Raw genomic sequence first — 21117 nt, 5'->3', positions numbered from 1 at the left:
TGTCAGGTGGTACAACCAATTAATGTCTAATTGCGATATAAGTTTAATGTGCTTCCTGTGTCACGCTGATTGTTTATTGATTTGATAGTGTAATTTAAAAGTATAGTCCTGAAAATAGTTTAAAACATATTTACCATAACTAACATTTGAGAATTATAAATGTAAGGACGATAATTTTTTTTAAAGTATAATAATTATAGTCAATCTTAGCTTGCATTTATTTAAAAAAAAAATTACTTATGAAATTATTTGCTTATTAAAATTATTTAGCCCTTTTTTATTTCTTAGGGGCATTCATAGCAGTTGATTCTTTGAGTTTCTGGTTGCACCACCTGACCTCTGCAATGAATTTACATTTAACAGACTTCTACTAAGATGCTGATTTAAGCCCTTGCCTGTGATATTAAAGGCATAAATATACATTTTAAATTAGGGGTGCACCGATATATGGGCCGAAGATGCTTGCTATGCTTCTCAATGAATTACGGTAAAATGCCGCTACATCCAAAAGCCAGGGGGCTCTCGTGCAGAAACTCAATTTGTGCTGTAGACGAAGAACCATACTACACACGCAGCTATGACACACAAGCTGTGTCCCAATTCAAGGGCTGCGACCTTATAAGCATGGGACCTTAAAGGCGAGCACTCGGTCTTTCAAGGTGGCAGCCTCAGAAGTTCACAAAGAGAACTGAAACGAGACCAGAGGCGTCATGCCCATTCAAACTGAGGGGGCACGTTCCCCCTTGTTTTTTTTGAGCCAATGATTTGCATCCAACCTCAAAATCAAATAAGCGTCCATTAATCTGTTATTTGACTTTTAATCTGTTTAATATGCACAATATTATACATTCTGTGCTGCATCCTTGTCACTTTTCGGAGATTTTCGCCGTTTTGATAGTGTTTTGATTATGTTACATTACTTTTATTCTGGCAGCAGCTGGCGCTGCAGTCAGCGCAGTCGCAGACGTCATCAGCGTCTGGGCGCGCTTACTAGCTCTATGCTGTTGGTGCCTTGCTGCTGCATTTGGCTATCTGAGGAATTAAAACGTGTTAGAAACGCTCACAACATTTCCAAACCCCAGTACGGTAATGTGCAGTTAACCTCCTCTGTGTAGAAAATGTATGGTTTTAAATGTGACCGTCTCAATGTTATATTAGTTGAGATTCATCTTCTTGGCACAACGCCAAAGTTCGCCAGAGTTCACGCGGCCGCGGAATCTCACATGCTCACATATAAGGTAAAATTTAATGCAAAAATCCGTTCCTCTAATAACTTTATCTAAACATATTTTTTAAAATCATTATAGACCCCTTCACGATTCACGTCACAGGCAGTTTCCACTGCGCATGTCAGGGTCAGAAAAGTAATTACAGCAGATAGAGTTGCGTATTATTCGGTATCATCAAAAATGCCTACTTACGTTGTGGGCTGTGAAAATCGCAACAGGTCTCCCGTTAAGTTTTTGCGATTCATGCAGAATCTCAAAAACAAAAAAAATACAACATCTGCAGCTGCAAGCAATTAACGTGCAGATGGGAACAATGCAAAGATCAAAAAGGCTTGTGTTTGTAGTGCTCACTTCATTTGAGGTAAGTCATCATTTTTCAGCCCTGTTAGATTACATTATAAAGCCTGGATGGTATGAACAGTTTGACCCCATGCTGCGCGCGCACCCGATAGTCATTCAATGTTTACAAACTTTGAAGGGGTCTATTGAACATTAAAATCAATCACGTGGCTATAGCTTATATCATTTTCGTTGTTTATATTCTTTATGGATTTAAAATTGCACAAATTTCTGTGAGCTGTTGACACTGTGCCCCCTTAAAAAAAATTGGTGCATGACGCCCCTGAATGAGACTGCATGTCTAACCTTCGGACGACCCATAATTGGCGTCACCTGCTGTACGCATCCACCACGCCTGTCAGCAGGACACAGCGGAGACATTTCTGACTTATTAATTAAAATAAATAGCGAACCAAAAAAAAAAAAATTTATTTGAGAAAATATGACACGTTGATGTAGATTAAACTATTTAACAGTATATTAAATTAATCAACCGTAGAAATATATGCATCATAAAAAGAATAATATTAACACAAAACTTAACTTATAATACTAAAACAGTGACAAGAAAAAATTTATTTAACACTTTTATTTAATAAAGGTTTTAATTGTTTATTTTAGAATATCCAGCCGTTATATGCAGCCGTTGCAGGCGCGCAATGAATCTTGGGATATCCTCGGCTGTTAAGGATCCATTCATTCTATCCTTAACAGCGCTGAGAAATAAGGACGCATTTTGAGGCTTCATTCTAAGCATCCTTTGATTTGGGACAGCCTTACTAGCCTCAAGTCGTGCTGCTGTGACGCAATCAGTCTTAAAATACGTCCTCAGAAGGTCGCAGCCTTTGAATTGGGACACAGCCGCAGCTTTAGGAAATGGCTTTAGGATATATTTGTATTGCTGTTCTTCAAATCTTTTCAGGTATTTTCAGGATAATAAAGAATATGTTTAAAATATTGTTTGCTTTTTCAAATGCATGCTCTAAACTACTCAAACTAACAGTGATTTCCGATTGATACGGACTTACTTATCAAAAACTGTAGTACATGAAATAGCTGTGAATAATATCGGCTGTGTGATTTAGTTATCGGCCACGTATTATTAGTGTATATCGGCATTTATCGGTGCACCCCTAGTTTAAATACAATTCAAGTGTATTTGAGTAAATAGCATTTTTTTTGTTGTACATTGGTTTTACCACCTGTTACAGAAAGTGTAACAGCCTACCCATTACATTAAAGTAGCCATTTTTTCAGTATTTAAAAGAAAACTACACATTTTTTTATTTAGCCGTAAAGACCACCTTTTATTAACTGGATGACATGTTATCATGGTTACCGTTTTGTACTTGTTAACCTAAAAGGCCCATGATTGCGGTTGGACCTTGACATTGAGAACATTCAAATTGTTGGACAAAAGTTTTTAATTTGTCCTAACATCCCAACAACTACTGATATTCATGAAACGTGTTTATAGGAAGGTTTCAAACATAAAATAACGCCAAAGTATTTTATTTTAAATTTTTAATATTATTATTTTGCCTTAAACGGCTAATTTGTATGGACAATTACCTCGCCTGCCATGTTTGAGATAGCAAAACATAAATTAGTATTTATTTATTTTTTTTAAATACTGAAAATTTAAACTTAATGGGTTTTATAGAATAAATGGACACCTCTTATAAATATATCAAATTATTTTTATACAAATGCATCTTTAGAAGACAGCTTACTAGATTTTGTCATCACATGTGTGTGATCTCTCAGTCTGTGTTTGTGTCTCCTAACAGAAGGGAATCAAGACGGTAAGTTCAGCGTGGGATTTCGGACCGGCGTGGTCCGGACCGTGGTGGGTTTGGATCGGGAGACGCAGGCCTCGTACAGGCTTGTGATTGAAGCGATTGGTGAGTTGAAAACAATTGGCATGTGCATGCACACGTCTCACCATGTATTGCAGCTTCCTGTCTAAATGACATTGAGTGAAATGCAAACCATTGTGGTTTCCTGTTGAATTTGTAAAGCATTTTAAAAATCTGCTGCTATGTTGGTAGCAATTTAATGAGATAATGAAGTAAAAATGAACGAGTATTGCATCACTGTTCAGATCTGATTTTGGACATATATCAGTTACACACAAACAATGTAATTCATGTAAAATATTTTTTGGCATACTTTATACTTTAAGGGTTAATATGTTTACATTAGTTAACTAGTTTAGAGTCATGAACAATTAGCAACTTTTACAGCATAAACTCATTTAGAGTAAGCTAAAATATGAAATGATAAATGCATTATTGTTGGTTGTTAATGCACAATCATTTATAATACATTAACTAATGTTATTTAAAATTATAGGCCTACTTTACATATAAAACCTGTTCGTATGCTGTATGTTGATAAAAATAACATAAATGCTTCTAAAGAATTGTTTGTTATTATTTCAGTGCTTTAAGTTGAACTTTTATGTCTTAGTGCTAGCATGTGATGTTTTTTTGGCACAGCTTATGGTTATTTAAGGCTAACTTCAATACCAGTGAATATATGAGTCATAATGAGGGTGTTGTGTCAGTGGTTTTATGTTACTATGCAAAGGTTTGGCAACATTTAGACAAACATTGGCACATCAGCGTTAGACCAGAACATCATGCTGCTATTTTTTAAACATTGAAGCCAGTTGCATCTCCATTAAACTGGCTTACCGCAGTACCCTGTTTAGTCCCTGTATGTATCAACAAAAATAAATCATGAATAAATGGCTATTAAGCATTGTTTCATAAACATTGAAGTTGAAAATGTTTTATTATGAAATAACAAAAAGACATGAAACTTGCACAGCTATAGGAAATAATTTGCATGGGTCAACAAGCAGATAACACACAAAAACATTTGCCCACAGATGTTATGACCTAAGAGATGTGTAAAAGCCCTTCAAATGCTTTTTAAAGTGCACATATTATGCACATTTATACAAGATGTAATATAAGTTTCAGGTGTGTCTTGAATGTATCTGTGAAGTTTCAGCTCAAATACCCACAGATCATTTGTAAAGCGTGTCCAAAATGGCCCAAAAGCTCTGTGTGTACCTTTAAATGCAAATGAGCTACATCTCATAACTCGCTTACCAACAGAAAGTCAGCATTTTCGGTTAAAAATAGATCTGATTCCTGTGAATACAGTCTAAGACAATAGTATCTTTAACCACATTAGCACTGCAATGTGCTAATAAACACATTTAGAAAAGCCTTTGAGTAAAATGAACCAGTTAAAAGGTGCCTTGGGTGGGGTTTGATCAGTGTGACATCACATTAACAAGAGAATCAAAGCAGCATGTCTAATAAGTCTGCTTTGGTTTAATGGGGATTAATAAAGAAAGAGAGGGTGGATTTTTCTCATTGTAGGGTTGATTTGTTCACACACTGCCAACACACATTTATGTCCAAAAACTTTGTAAAAGTGAATTTTGCATAATATGTGCCATTTAATGCTTTTTATTGCTTTTTACAGCCCATTAATTGCAATGTTCGAATGGTTGTCTCTGGCTCAGACGATTGATTGATTGATTGATGATTGGTTGTTTTTTCCTGTAGATAATGGTCCAGCTGGGAGCAGGAGGACAGGGACAGCTACAGTGTATGTGGAGGTGCTGGATGTCAACGACAACAGGCCCATATTCCTTCAAAATAGCTATGAAGCCAGCGTCCTGGAGAGCATCACAAACGGAACCAGGATATTACAGGTACACATGCATGTATATGATGGTTTAACGGTTTAAAAGTTGGTGTAGCAGATTGAAGTTGTTCTAGTTATGCCTTAATATTTAGTTATACATCTGTGATGTCATTTACCCGCCCCCTTTTGCTATGTTTGAAATAAGCCAAAGCACTCCCACTTCACTGGAAATTATTATCAGTATGCATTCATAATGTCACGTTTAGTAAGTCATTCTAGTTAGCATAACCACTGCAGGGGTTTTCAAACTTTTTTATCAGCCGAACCTCCTTGTCTTAAATTATTTACTTGAAATATTAACTCAAGATCTCAGGGGTTATTCAATAACTTAATAGCACATTTACATGTTTTACATGTTTTAAAATATATATATTTTTTAAGTTTTTATTAACTCTTTCCCTGCCATTGACAATTTATCTCATCAGTTAAGAGAAAACATTTGCAATATATTTATGTTAACCTGCAATACAGAGATTAGATGCCACTTACCCAGTTTATGAAAAACTGAATCCAAGACATTATTTACTGATTTTAAACTCTGTGTATGTTTTGATAATCATTCTGAATCTGATCTTTTACAAAATTCCTTCACAAAAATGCTATTATTATTTATATATTTTAAAGAAAAATACCCATAGCAGAGAAAAAATATAGATAGCATGAAACATTTTTTTCCCGTTTTGCTTGTTTGTTTATTGTTTGCTTGAAAGCAGAGGGCCTGTTCTTTCATTTGATATATTTGTATGTTTATATATTGTAGAAGGAACATTTCCTGGAAGGCATTTTGTGAAACTTTTGTGGGAATCACAAAATAATGATTTTTAAAAAAATGTCTGGCAGGGAATGAGTTAATAGAATGTTAGTTCGTTATTGTTACTTTGTTATACATTTGGTAATTTTCTTTAAATTGGTACATAAAAACGTATCTCACACTGTAAAAAAAAATCCGTAATAATTGCAGCTGGGTTGCCAGTAACTTACTGTAGATTTAAATTTATGTTTTTTATTGGCAACATTTTGTTCAAAGTTAAATGAACATTAAACATTTACAAGTCTTTGTCTTTACAAAGTAAAACTAAAAAAACAGCATCAAGCAAAACATTCTGGGAAACAAAATCTGAAGCAAAAAACAGAAAAAGGTTGATGATGATTTCTGGTTCCCAGAATGCTTCGCATGAGGCCGTTATTGTATAGTTTTTTTCTGTAAAGACAAAGACCCGTTAATATCCAAAATGAATTTAACTTTGAACAAACTCTTGCCAGTAAATAACATAAATTTAAATCTACAGTAAATTACCAGCAACAGATTTTTTTTACAGTGCAGTTTTCTGATTTTATAGTGTTGTATGATGGTCACATGACCCATGATCACATGATCTTTTTTGTTATTACGTGTTTTATATCAATTGTTTTAACTATTCATTTACATTTTATGATTTAATTAACTCACGAACCCCTGCAATTCCATCATGAACCACCAGGAGTTTAGGAAACCCTGAACTACTGTAACAGCAGCCTATAATGTGCTTGCTATAAGAAACGACATAACGTGTGGTTAGCGCTGCTGGTTTCTGTCAGGTGTAGTGAATGATGAAACTGTGATTATGGCATTACATCATTTTAGATCTGATGATATTCTGAGTGTCAGAAGTTTTGAAATGCAATCTCGCAGTGTGGCCATGAAAGATAGGCAACTGTACTTGTGTGAGTTTCTTTTTTAAAGTCTTTATTGTACAGTGTGAAACTGAGATCCCATTGTGTGACCTTGAGATGGGATCATGTTTGAACAGTGTGACGACAAGCAACAATCACAAATAATTTTTTAAATCACATAGTGAGCAGCAGGTTTAACTCTACTTTATAGTTTGATTGTCGGACAAAATGGCGAATAGCAATGGGGGACACATAATATCGATTTTATGGTCAGGTTACCTGTCAATCAAACTCCATAAACTCAACAAAATCTTTACGTCTGTTATGAAGAACTACTAGCAAGGTTAATAAAAGATAAGACTATGAGGAAATGTATAAAAAGTAACACAGAGCTGAATTATATCCTGGGAATTTTGAAAACTTCATAGAAATTACACAGGAAAATATGGGAATTGTGGCATACAGATAAAGATAAGTCAGATTGCATGACAGTTGTATGTGGTACAGCCAAATTTTCCAAATATTTTCCTTTAATTTCTTAAATTTTCCAAATTGGAATATTTCCAAAATTCCCGAGAATTGCAACCCATATTCTTTTGTTGTGTCATCATAATGTGCTGGTAACACTGTGATCTCTAGGTTGTCAACAAATGATATGAAAGGGTAACCATGATGATGATACAGTTCAAAGATAATAAAAAAGTCAAAGTCAGCAGAATCGCTTCTTGTTCTCTGAACACATGGCTTGTTAAAAACGTCCAGCTGTTTAAAGAGCTGCGGTCATCGTATGGTTCCACTGATGAGTCACATCTTGTCTCGATTGCCGCTGAGGTTGAATGAAATGAGCACTTCCTGTACACAGCTCGATCATTATCGCTTCAAGTAACCTATTGTGTTGGCCTATAGCTTTTCTTCAATGGTGTTCTCACGATGCAAACGCTCTTTCTAACCACTAGGCATCTTGCCCATTTCCGAGGCAGCATCATACCATGTTTCCTTTACAGATATGTCAATCCCAGAATGCATTGTGTTGAGCTCAGCGAATGTTCTGAATTAGGTTTATTTCATAAAAAAAAAACTTGTTCACCCAAATATGAAAATTCAACCCAGATGTAAATTATTTCCTTTGTTCAGTTGAACACAAACGAATAATTTTATCATCACATACATCCTTCATTAAAGTAATCCAAATGATGCCAGAGAGTAAATGCATTATTGTGCAAAAGTCTTAAGCCACCACCAACTTCGTTTTAGCAAAGTTTTAATGGCCATCCATATTTAATTTTCATTCTCTTTATTAAGATTAAAAGGGATAGTTCACCCAAAAATGAAAATTCATCCTCATGTTGTTTTAAACCCGTATGAGCCTCTTTACACTAATGAACACAAAAGAAGACATTCTAACAAACGATTGTAAGCACACAGCTGACTGTAACCATTGACTTCCATAGTAGGAAAAACAAATACGATGGAATTCAATGGGTACCAACTATGTGCTTATCATCTATCAAAATATCTTCCCCTGTGTTCATCAAAACAAAAAAAAACTCATACAGGTTAACAACAACATGAGGGGGAGTAAATTATGACAGAATTTTCGTTTTGGGGTGAACTATCCATTTAACGAGGAAATATCTACACAAAATGTAAAAAACCCACAATTTTCAGAACTAAATGTCTTCTTCAGGTAAAATTCGATATTTAGTTGGCCTCTCTTAGCATAAAACACCTCTTAAACTCTTTCGAGAAAACTGAAGTTGGATTAAAAGTAGGATTTCACTTCATTTAGGTTTAAGAGATCCTGCAAAATAATATTGCATAAAAATGTACTGGTTGAATTGTAATAAAGAGACTGAGATAATTATATACTATTCAAAAACAACAAATCTAATAGTGGCCTAAAACTTTTAAAAACTACTGTTTGTCTTCTGAAGCAAAGTGATACATTTGTGAGAGAAAATGCTTAATATTTTCAGCTGATCTAAACACAGAATTTGAATTTTGTTAACTTTAAATCTTTTTTTTGGTTTTCATGAAGAAACATGCATACTAACACAAAAACGAGACATGCATTGTGCTAATGTACCAGATTTGGAATAAATTAAGAGTTTCGTTGCAAAACGATATAACCACCGTTTTTTTAATTGTTCAGAAATCTCGTTGTGCATTCCAATTAATTTCAATGCAACTGCAGTTGGTTTGTTTTGATTTAACCTTCATAACTTAAAAAATACAGCTAAGTAGCACCATAAAACAAAATAATAACATGATAACATAATAATAAACATGTTTTGACAAAAATGTTAAAAAAAATTGATTTATCTCGTTTTGCAACGAAACTCTTCAAATATAGACAGTGTTCAAATTGAGGGGGGCTGGGGTGGTCCCTGACCTCCTATTAGCATTGAGGGACCCCATATAAAGCACAAAAATATCAATTAGGGGGTCCCCTTGTTTTTATTCAATTCTTGTGCTGCGCTGCCACAAAGCGATACTGTCTATTATTTGTCACAATTTCGCAATAAACTAATACATACGATTTTTTTGTCTGAAATAAATGTAAACTCTCAAGTGCACCTCACACTGTTTTTTGGAGGAATTGACAGATTGTTCGATTTAGGATTGGGTTTCACACTATTTTGAGGGGTAAAAAATGGTTAGGGTTTGAGTTAAAGGGGCCATGGCACAAGACTTTTTTAAAATGTCAAATAAATCTTTGGTGTCCCCAGAGCACATATGTGAAGTTTTAGCTCAAAATACCATATAAATCATTTATTATATCATGTTAAAATTGCCAATTTGTAGGTGTGTGCAAAAATGTGCCGTTTTGGGTGTGTCCTTTAAAATGCAAATGAGCTGATGAAATTCAAACAGTGATCACAATGATGTTGGTTTGTTGAAATTAAAACTCAGTTGTGCTTTTCTCTGCTCTAAATGGCAGCGCTGTGGTTGGATAGTGCAGATTAAAGGTGCTCTAAGCGAATTCACACGTTTTAGGCCATAAATTTTTTTGTTTCTTACAGTAAACATCATCTCACTATCTGCTAGCTGCCTGTCCTCTGAATACACTGTAAAAAACGCGGTCTCTGTAGACAGCCCAGGCTTCGCAAACTGCAATAAAAACAAAGTGGTCAAACCTACCACCACGAAACATAACAAAGTGTTCCAGCCAATAAACGACAAGAAGGATTTGGGAGTGGGGGTTGGGCGCGTTCATGACTCTTTCAGAAAGCACGGAAGGGAGGGGGAGGGGAGGAGTTAGCTACGCTCCGTTTTGTTTGACAACAATTCGAACGTCAACAGGAAGTGATGTCACACAGATTCGCTTAGAGCGCCTTTAAGGGGCAGTATTATTATAATAAGAGCTCCTTATGACATCATAAGGAAAGCCAAATTTCAACGGCCTTTTTTTTCATGTGTTTGTAGAGAATGGTTTACCAAAACTAAGTTACTGGGTTGATCTTTTTCACATTTTCTAGGTTGATAGAAGCACTGGGGACCCAATCATAGCACTTAAACATGGAAAAAGTCAGATTTTCATGCCATGGCCCCTTTAAGGGTAATTTGGGGTTTCATTGATTAAAATGTTGATCCAAGAAATGTTGATGCAGGATCACATCTTACTTTGTGACCCTATAATGACGTGGGGGGACTTAGCTACCCCCTATAATCTTTGACATAATTCGAACACTGAATATGGGTAAACTTTTCCTTTAAGTAGCAAAAATAAAAGGTAGTACATTTTACCATGTTTAAATCCATTCAGCAAAATTTGGCCAGGAAAAAGTCTTTATACATGTAAGCCTTTACTGTATGATGCTGTCTATGTAGGCAGTAGACAGGAGTTTATATCTCGGTTGCATACTGCAGCAGAGAGGGTATAGCAATGTACGTATGGGAGTCATTTCTCCTCGACCCTGCGGGTGGCCCTGCTGGCCTCCTGATTTGGGCTACGTTTGGGTGAGCGGGTCTTCTGAATGCCGGTGTGGACGAAAACGACTGTCGCATCGAACCCAAACGCTTCCAGAACTTCAGCTCGGGCTCACCGGACAGCGCGTGTCCACACGAGAGACCGTCTCCCGAACCGCAGTCGCCGTGCACGCCCCAGGATCCTCCCGGTGAGCAGCCCACGGCCAGAAAGATCAGGCAGCCCGCGAAGAGGACGAAGAGACACGCGATGATGATGATGGTCGGGAGGGGGTAATAAAGATCCAGAGGTGGAGAAGTTGTCGAGATGGGAAGTGAGAGATTAGAGAAAGGATGAGACTGGTTGGAAAAGACGTCCATGTTGGTTTGGGTCTGTGGAAATGAAAACAGGAAGAGATACAGTAAATGTGGTTCAGATACTTGGTGTTTGTATTGAAGGTGTAGGTGTTAAAGCGTTTTTTGTGTTCGTGCTTTGTGCCAGGATGTGGTTAGAAAATAAGTGTGTGTATGTGTACAGATCACAATCGCAATCTTTTTAAGAAATCTTGAATCATTCCTGTGCATAGATAATAAATTATCTGAAATATCTTAAGCTTTGTTCGAAGATGAGAGCTTAATAGTGTCTCATATTGAGAACAGGATAGTGTTATTAAAAGCTTAATATTGTGTGCAATCTCTACATTTGTTCTGTATGTCAACAATACTCATTTATTTCAGCTGCTGAATTTTACAGAAACATCTCAGATGATAATCGAGCACTGTATTAAAGTACTTTGAGCTATGAAAGCACAACTTCTGAGAGCTACTGTATAAAATGTTTTTTTGTGTGCATGCAGTAGCGGCGTGTGGTGTATAACAGCACACCTACACACACCGCTAATCTCTTTACCATCAACCAGCTTTACAAACTCAGCTTTAAAGTGTTTCTCTGCACGAGTGTCAGAATGACTGAGCGTTTCTTTAAAGAAATGTCAAAAAAGGTCAAAGTATTCTAGATTTGTTATGTGCCGCATCGATTAAAGATTACAGAGACTCTTCCTCTCACGCACACATACTGTATATCCAGTACGTTATCATCTCTACAATATTGCAACCAAGAAGTGAAACATACTTTGTGTAAACGCACGTAATTATGCGAGCATGTTTTCATAAATCATTGCATTCAGAAATGAGTAATTCGAGTCACGCCATTTTATACCATTTAACCCCCCCAGAAAATAAAAATAACTATAATAATGTATATATTTATATGATTATACATATCATTATATAATTATTAAATTATGACTTTAATAGGGTTCAGTGAAAACCCTAATAAGTTGACTGAACTCATTTGATTGAGTAAGCTCCTTCCCTCAATTCAATTGACCTATTGCTAAGCCACGCCCCCCAAACGCGATGAGCCAATCACAGTGCGCATAGCAACCCAATACACTCTGACAATCTCTGCTTCCACATCCATTGAAATGCATTGCAGTTAGTCAGTTTTCATTCGTGCTTATATATTTTTTTTGTCATTTTTAGTTTAAAAAGGTCAAACGGTGTGCATGGGGTACATAGGGCTTGCAATGTAGCTCTTTTAAACAGCTAATAGTCATGCTATAGAGTGCCATAGGGATGAGATATTTTTGTTGGCAAAACCCAGAAGCATTTTAGTTAGCATTTTAGCACCTTCAGTTCCAACGTCCCTTAGTCCGTGAGTTTTTTGAATGGTTTAAACTCCTTAAATAAGATCTTGGGTCCACACAAGCACAAGATATTTTTACGTTTTATTCTACGACCAGTAATACCCCCACTCGTGACTTTTTAAAGGGGACATTTCACAAGACTTTTTTTTTTAAGATGTAACATAAATCTTTGGTTAGTATGTATGTGAGATTTTAGCTCAAAATATCATAGTGATTTATTATAGCATGGCAAAATTGCCACTTTGTAGGTGTGAATAAAAATTTGGCGTTTTTGGGTGTGTCCTTTAAAATGCAAATGAGCTGATCTCTGCACTAAATGGCAGTGCTGTGGTTGGATAGTACAGATTAAGGGGCGGTATTATCCCCTTCTGACATCACAAGGAGAGCCAAATATCAATGAGCTATTTTTTCACATGCTTGCAGAGAATGATTCAAAACTAAGTTAAGGTTCATAGAAGCACTGGAGACCCAATTATAGCACTTAAACATGAAAAAAGTCAGATTTTCATGATATTTCCCCTTAAAGTTAAAAGAGTGGTTGCTAACAAGTTGCTACATGGGACTTCAGACTTCGTTAGGGACTTTAAATGTCATCATGCATGAAGATCTCAAAAACAACATAACATGGGCACAATTCCCAACAAAGATTCATCCACAGAGTATTTCCTTATCAGGAAACATGTTTTTAAATCTGTTTAATAAAATTTGAAAGAGCTGTCAAAAGCTTGGGGGTGATGACATTGATGTCGAGAGACCATGGTGAGGTTTGCTTGTAGCCTAACCGTGGGTTCACACCAGCTGCGTTTGAGGCGTCAAAATCGCGTCTACTGCGTCTAGTTTGCCGCTTGAACATTTTGAGGTTACTCTCTTCATTCACGTGTGAAATTGTAGTCATCGAGACATTCACGTGGAAATACGCGTCATAGGAGGGCCTTCCATAGGCTTCTGCGACTCTGCTCGCTTCCTGTAATCACGTCACTACTAGAGCAAGCTCCTGATTGGTTAACGCGGCGCGTTTTTTAAAAAAAAGTTTTTTTATCGCGCCTACCGTGTCGCACTAAATGCCTCATTCGCGCCGCGAGACCTCCAGACGCGCGTCAACGCATCTTCACATTGACTTAACATTGAAATCACTCGCGCTTCATGCCTCTACCGTGGCTGGTGTGAATGCAACATAAGATAAGCTCTTTATTCCTAGTAAACACATTAAGCCTTTCATAAAAGTTGTTTTATCTGTGAAGATTATCTTGTTGGACAAACTGTGTAAGCGTCATAAACGTTTTGTCAAACACACATTTTTTTTCGATAATCCAAAAGCTTTTTGGCGAGGGGACCAGTGTCCCGCTAACTTCAAAAATATGCCATCCCTGTGGCATTTTATTGAAGCTAATGACACCTAATGAATGTATGACATCTAAAACCACATTATTATTAACCCTTGTTAAGTAGGGGTACACTTTAATGTACTGAAAATGAAATTATTGCAATATTTTCCTGTTTTTTGAACACAGTCATTAACACTACAGTGTACTGAAAAGAAAAAAGAGGTTGATTGTAAGCCGCCCACAATTATCAGAATAAGCGACCAATCAGAATTCACTCTCTGTCCCTTTCTTGCTTTGTCTTTTTGCTCACTGTGTTCGTCTTGTTAAAAATAGTTTGTTCCTGATCTCTCTAACTCCCACATTCTCAAATAATTGATTTCCAGGATTTTTTCATAATTTGCGGGCATCGGGGAGCCACTATCATTACAGTATGTGGGAGTCCGTCTGTCTAGCTTTTGAAACATTTATGCCCCACTAAGCCAGATGGAAAGTTCGACTAAATTGTTTTTGTTTTTGAATTGGGTCTGTTAAAATAACCCACAATCCATATCAAACACACACACACACACACACACACTTTTACACAATTACTCTGCCACCCTGCTCTTAAATGTCAGCATGTTAAATTGTAAGCACACAGTGTATGACTAACACTTTAGTGAAAAACATTGAGACATGAAATTATTCTTCATTTTAAATGCCACAAACAGACTGAATAGGCCATTCAGACGAGAAATATTGTTACAGAAACACTTCATTACTCACCGTGATGCGAATCTGCTTAATATGCATTAATGCACTTTTTTATGCTTTTTTATTTTAATGCATTACATTAAGACTGTTCAGACAGGCAGTTTTTGGTTCTTCCATTAAAATACACTTTGTTAAATTTGTAGTGAGTAATAAAACAAAAAATATTATGTTTACAACCTGATCCATATGGTTTAAAATCTGAAAAAAATAATATTTCAGAAAAAAGTAATGCAATTCTAGACTCACATAACTTTTTTTTCTTTTAATTAAAAGATTAATGTGTGTTTGTTTGGCACGTGATATCTGGTTTCAAGCTGGTCTAGGCTGGTTATAAGCATCTCTAATTTGGTCAGTTTTTTATAAAATGGTAGCTGGTCAACCAAACAATGACCAGTTTTAACTAACTAATAAATTTAGCTATACCAACTTACGATAGAAATTTTCAGATTGAAGTTTGTGATTCAACTTTACCTTTAGTGATGCATGCGACGTCTGAGTCCTCCAAAGATCCCCCTCGCTTCTAATCACAATGTCACCAAGAGCAATGGAGAGACAGACAGGACACTGTGGATGTAAGACAGCTGGAAGGTTCAAAGCTTATGCAAAAACTCACAAATGATGTGCTATTAAAGACCCAAGCTCAACCTGTCCTAATTTCAGGAGTGTGTTTCAGTCCGCGGACAGTAGGAGTGTGTTTCGTGAGATAAACGTTGACTCGCACATCTAAACCAAACTTTCGGACGAAAGTTTTAAACCCCTCAGTGTTTGGGATGGTATGGTCCGATCTGCTTTCCCTATTCATCTGTTTCTAAGAAATTCCCCCGTCCCCCCTCATCCCCTGGTGCTTTCTTCTCCTCTCAACATCTTTTTATAAAGCTAATGAGTCTTGAGGAGAGGCCGTCACATTCACAGTGTGTGTGGCTGTCAGGGTTTGACTAATATACAAATGAATTAAGCGTGGTAAAGACGTGATAAATTTATATGCGTAAATATATGCAGGAACAATTGTTGTTGAACGTTTCAGAGATTTCTGTCATTGTTGAAGATGTGCGCATGCTTTGGTGAAGATAAGTTATTCAGGTGTTGTCATGACAACCATTGAAAAGTGAACTGTGTCATTTCTACGCCCCTAGTTGCAAATAATGAGTAATGTCCAAAGACGCTAAAAGTAAATAAATGCACACTTGGCTTCTAAATACTATAATGTTGTGCAAGATGAAAGTTAGTTGATTTATATTATCTGGTAGAGCAGCTGTAAATTTGAATTATTACTACATTTAAAACAAAAAATACATTCTATCGCCATCTCTGTTTGAAATATGAAATTGCAGGTTACTTTAAATGCTGTTCTCTACTCGTGTTGAAGTCAAGCGGCATAAAAATTACATTTCTTGTAAAATCATACCCAACCGCTCAATTTAGGCCTAGTCCACACGGACACGGGGACTTTTTTATGAGGTTTTGACCGTTCGTCCACATGAAAACGCAGTATCAGGGCCCTGAAACCAAACATTTTTGAAAACCCCTGCCAGGGTGAGGATATTAAGAAACCCCAGTTGCAGTGTTGCCGTGTAGACCAGTGGTTCCCAAACTTTTTCAGCGTGCAGCCCCCCTTGTGTACGGTGCATTCCTTCGCGGCCCCCCAAAGAAAATTTGTGACAAAAAACTGTTCTAAAAATCAACATTTTAATTTAAAAAAAGTCTCGGTTACGTATGTAACCCTCGTTCCTTGAAGGAAGGGAACGGAGACGTCACGTCGTGACCGACGAATTGGGAACTGCTTCGCAATTCGTCTGTCACGACGTGACGTCGTAGTGACCGACTGAAAGGGAACGTCTCGGTTACGTATGTAACCCTCGTTCCCTGAAGGAAGGGAACGGAGACGTCACGTCGTGACCGACGAATTGGGAACCGCTTCGCAATTCGTCGGTCACGACGTGACGTCGTTGTGACCGACTGAAAGGGAACATTAAATTATACAAAAAAGTAGTGCTTTTGGTTAGTAGCCTTATTTTTTTTAGGTTTAATTACACAGAATTCATGATAAATGATAAATGTATTTCATAAAATGTCATAAAACTGAGGCACCCCTAGCACCATCTCGCAGCCCCCCTGGGGGCCCCGACCCCAGTTTGAAAACCACTGGTGTAGACAGTAAAACCGGGGGTTTTGCCTTGCGACGTCAGTTTTGTTAGGCTTCTGATTGGCCAAGGTGGCTTTACTCTCAAGTTAAAAAAAAACACTCGAGGGTTTTTCTCCTTCTAGGAGTTTTCCCACAGGGTTTTTCTCCTAGGGGTTTTTTCATCCCATGAAGAGTCAGCCAACATTGGCTTAACTTAGCACTTTCCTGTATACGTTACTTTTACGCTTTCTTGTACGGTTTATTATTAGCCACTGTATTCTGCTTCTTATATCATCTATTGATTTTTCTGTGTTTTCCCCTACATCTATTCATGTAAAGCTGCTTTGAAACAATTAACAATTGTGAAAAGCGCTATATAAATAAAATTGAATTGAATTTACGATTTGGGTTATATCGCCCCCTGCTGATGTGGCATCCTCTTGACAGCGCACGATGGCGTGTCTTTGCTTTTCTATGAGGACGGAGATTTCTTTTAAACCGAGCATGTGTGGATTTTTTGGGAGGAAAAACTCTGGTTATAAAAATACCTGTGTCCGTGTGGACTAGGCCTCATATATCATTATTATAACTGCCTGCTTGAAGTGACTCTATTCCTCAAGTGGAACAGATCGGATATTACACACAGATGTTTAAGCAAAAAAAAATTGCATGGATTCTGATATTCTCCGAACAGTTTCAGGCCTCATTCATATGTGGAAATAAAACAGATATGAATCGGATGCATGTATTCGCGTCCACGATGTAGGCGGACAGATCGAAAGTTCCAATGTCAAGACATGTCGTCCGTCATTGAAAATGCAACACTGGCATATGACATCATCTCAGGCCCTGTCCCAAATGGCGCACTTCATGTGGACTTTTGGTTTTGTGGTCATAAATTGCGCATGCTCACTTTGTCTACGAGTTCGGGTGGTCCATCTGCCATTTTAAGTGTGCTCATCAGCGCCCCCTTTGGACCCTTGATCCGGCCTTCGGCACAGCCCGCACTGCTGCAGGCTCCACACACTTTACCAACTCAGAAGTCCTTGCGAAAGAGCAATCGACGACTGATGGGAGGAGTAACACCACATCACTTCTCTTCCTTTTTCCGGCGTGACGCTTGAGTCTGTCCCAAAAAACGACCCTCATGGACTCACGTCAAGGGTCCCTATGGTCTGCACTACATGTTGTCATTAAAGTATGGGCTCTGAGGAAGTTCACTAGTCCGGAGTGCGCCATTTGGCACAGGAGTTCAGGTGGAAACCACCCGCGATCACATGACTCTTTTCAGCAGCGCATCTTTGGAGAAATTGCTCCACTTAGTGGAGTAATGTAGTTTTATGTCTTGTTTTTGTGTCTTGTTTTATTTCCTCTGTGGTTTAAGCTGTTCCGGGTCAGTCTACCTTGAATTGTTTTGCCAAGTGTTTAGTGTAAATTCTGATATCGGATACGACTCACTTTTAAACAGGTCGTCAATAAAAACGAATACAGGCAACAAATCAGATTTGGGCTTTCAGATCTGCAGTGCAATTCCGCCTATAAGCTTACTGATGTGATTCAGGGTAACGCAGTGGTTCTTAAACGTTTCGACGTACGCACCCCCTTGTATAAGGTGCATCCATGGGTGCAACCCTTTGCTCCCCCCAAGAAAATTCATGACAATCTCAAACTTAAATCTAGAATTAAACAAAGATTCAATTAAAGGAATATTCCATTTTCTTAAAAGAAAAATCCAGATAGTTTGCTCACCACCATGTCATCCAAAATGTTGATGTCTTTCTTTGTTCAGTCGAGAAGAAATTATGTTTTTTGGGGAGAACATCGCAGGATTTTTCTCATTTTAATGGACTTTAATAGACACCAACAGTTAACACTTACTCAACACGTAAGTTAACAGTTTTTTTCAACTGAGTTTCAAAGGACTATAAACAATCCCAAACGAGGCATACGGGTCTTATCTAGCAAAACGATTGTCATTTTTGACGGGAAAAGTGGCAAATATGCACTTTTGAACCACAACTTGTCGTCTAGATCTGGTCGTGATGCGCCAGGTGACCCCACGCAATACGTCATGACGTCAAGAGGTCACAAGACGAATGCGAAACTCCGCACCAGTGTTTACAAGTGTGTTGAAATTTGTATGTCAACTGATACTAATTAATGTCTTTGTGTCAGTTTATTGTTTAAAATGGTCCGCAAATGTGCGTTTTATATATGTAACACGTGACCTCCCTACATCACTACGCATTTACGTTAGGTCGCGCTGGACCGGATCAAGACGAAAAGTTGTGGTTTAAAAGAGCATATTTTTTATTTTTATTGTCAAAAATGACAATCGCTTTGCTAGATAAGACCCTTATGCCTCGTTTGGGATTGTTTATAGTCCTTTGAAACTCCGTTGAAAAAAACTGTTAAGTGTTAATTGTTGGTGTCTATTAAAGTCCATTAAAATGAGAAAAATCCTGCAATGTTTTCCTCAAAAAACATAATTTCTTCTCGACTGAACAAAGAACGACATCAACATTTTGATGACATGGTGGTGAGTAAATTATCTGGATTTTTCTTTTAAGAAAATTGACTATTCCTTTAAGTGCTGGTGGTTGGTAGATAAAACTATTGTATTTTATAACATTTAATAAAACTTGTGCCCCTCGGCACCATCTCACGCCCCCCAAGAAGTTTCAGACGTTGATTTTTATGTACTTACTCAATAACTTTTTTTTAAAAGTTACGGATTGCAGCTTTTATTTTAATAATAAGGGCTCGCTCACACTACACCATCTTACATAATTTGACACACAGGTTGTTATGTCTGGACCATTCTGTCTAGTTAAACAAACAGACTGTGGTTTTTTGCTAGTGCTGCAGCAATGATACACCTTCCCTAACCGTATTTCTTCAAGCATGCAGTGAAAAACACTTTTGCTGCTCACGTAATGTTGTTTACACCTGTGTAAAGTGTGTAAGGTGTTACTTTCACTCTGAATGATGTAGCATCATATGTGTTTGTGTGTGTCTGCAGGTACAAGCCACAGACGCTGATGCAGGGGAGAATGGTAGAGTTCTCTACAGGATCCTTTCGGGTAACAAGTTCAACTTCACATTTGACAATGTCATGATCATTTCCAGGATTGTACTTTAACACAGCAGTGTACACACACATACACAAAAGAGTAGAACAGCCATCTTTAAAGGATATATTTTCTTCACATGTGTACTTGCATTATCCCAAAATATATGAATCCAGAGAATTAGCTATTTTATCCAACGTTCGCCCATGTTTATGGGGTCGCTTGTTTATGCCTTCATATCCGGGTTGTCCTCGGTTTATGCTTTTGCTGCCATAGAAACTATATTTGTGTTTGACTTCATGTAGCACAGCGCAAACTGTTTGGCCTATGATATCAAATATGATATATGACAAAATATAGTGTTGTGTCATATGCTGATCAATCTGTGCGGTGTCGTATGCGGAAGTAGTAGTTTGCATGCAAAATGCGGAAGTAGTAACCAAAGATATAACACCGTAATTTGGGCTCCTCCACACATGTAGACGTGTCCTCCATTTTGGAACTGTCCAGTTGCAGATTTCACTCACAGTTTTCCAGGATACCACGTCACTGTGCAGCTTAAACACTGCAAAGATTTATATCCTCAAATATATTTATATTCCCGAAAAAATGGGCTAACAATTTCACAGGTGTAAATGTGTTGTTTTTGTATATATATTAACGTAATATTAATTTGTTTTATAAAACGGGCAGTTCTTCATTATGATTGGTTGAAACGCGTTCTAAGCCGTGAAAAAATACCCCGGTAACCCCACGGTTCAGACCAGATTACATAAGTATCACTGCGCCACTGTTGCTGCGTACTGATTTATGAAAATAAACACCACAGTCTTTATTCATATTTTTAATTTGTCTACAATTGCACAATTAATGGCGATATCCAGATAAATGTCAATAAATATTGTTGAGTCATCTCGTCGATAAAGAGAAAACGTTGTCTGAGGAGTTTATAACTCAAGTTAATACGTCCACTATTATCCACAGGTTGGCGATCTTACCCAACTTAAACACTGACGCATTCACTCAACAATGAAAACACAGTGTAGTACTGTTCATGGCTCTGAATCTGATATCTTACAAAAGTTATTCACAAAAAATGGAATTATCTCCGCTTTTAGCTAAAAAATTTGAGAGGTCATAAGAGAACAAATGAAGGTAGGATGAAACGTTTTGGTCTGTTCTTTCATTTGATATTTTAAGTTTATTTAAAGAAGATAATTTTTCTGCAAGGCATTAAACTAAAACTGGGTGGCAACTTAAAAAAAAACGCTGACGGGGAAA

At 37.2% G+C, this 21117-nt stretch overlaps 1 protein-coding gene across 1 annotated transcript in view; it reads left to right on the top strand.

Annotated features, from left to right (window-relative positions):
• Window positions 1-21117, top strand: part of cdh23 (cadherin-related 23) — a 386093-nt gene that overhangs the window by 286969 nt on the left and 78007 nt on the right. The window contains exons 26-28 of the mRNA XM_073873573.1: window positions 3359-3472; window positions 5156-5304; window positions 19788-19848. Coding sequence (XP_073729674.1) covers window positions 3359-3472; window positions 5156-5304; window positions 19788-19848 — 324 coding nt within the window. The remainder of the gene's footprint in view (window positions 1-3358; window positions 3473-5155; window positions 5305-19787; window positions 19849-21117) is intronic.

Source organism: Misgurnus anguillicaudatus, chromosome 11 (assembly GCF_027580225.2).
Source record: "Misgurnus anguillicaudatus chromosome 11, ASM2758022v2, whole genome shotgun sequence".
In the NCBI taxonomy this organism is placed as follows: domain Eukaryota; kingdom Metazoa; phylum Chordata; class Actinopteri; order Cypriniformes; family Cobitidae; genus Misgurnus; species Misgurnus anguillicaudatus.
This window is presented reverse-complemented; position numbering and strand designations above follow the sequence as displayed.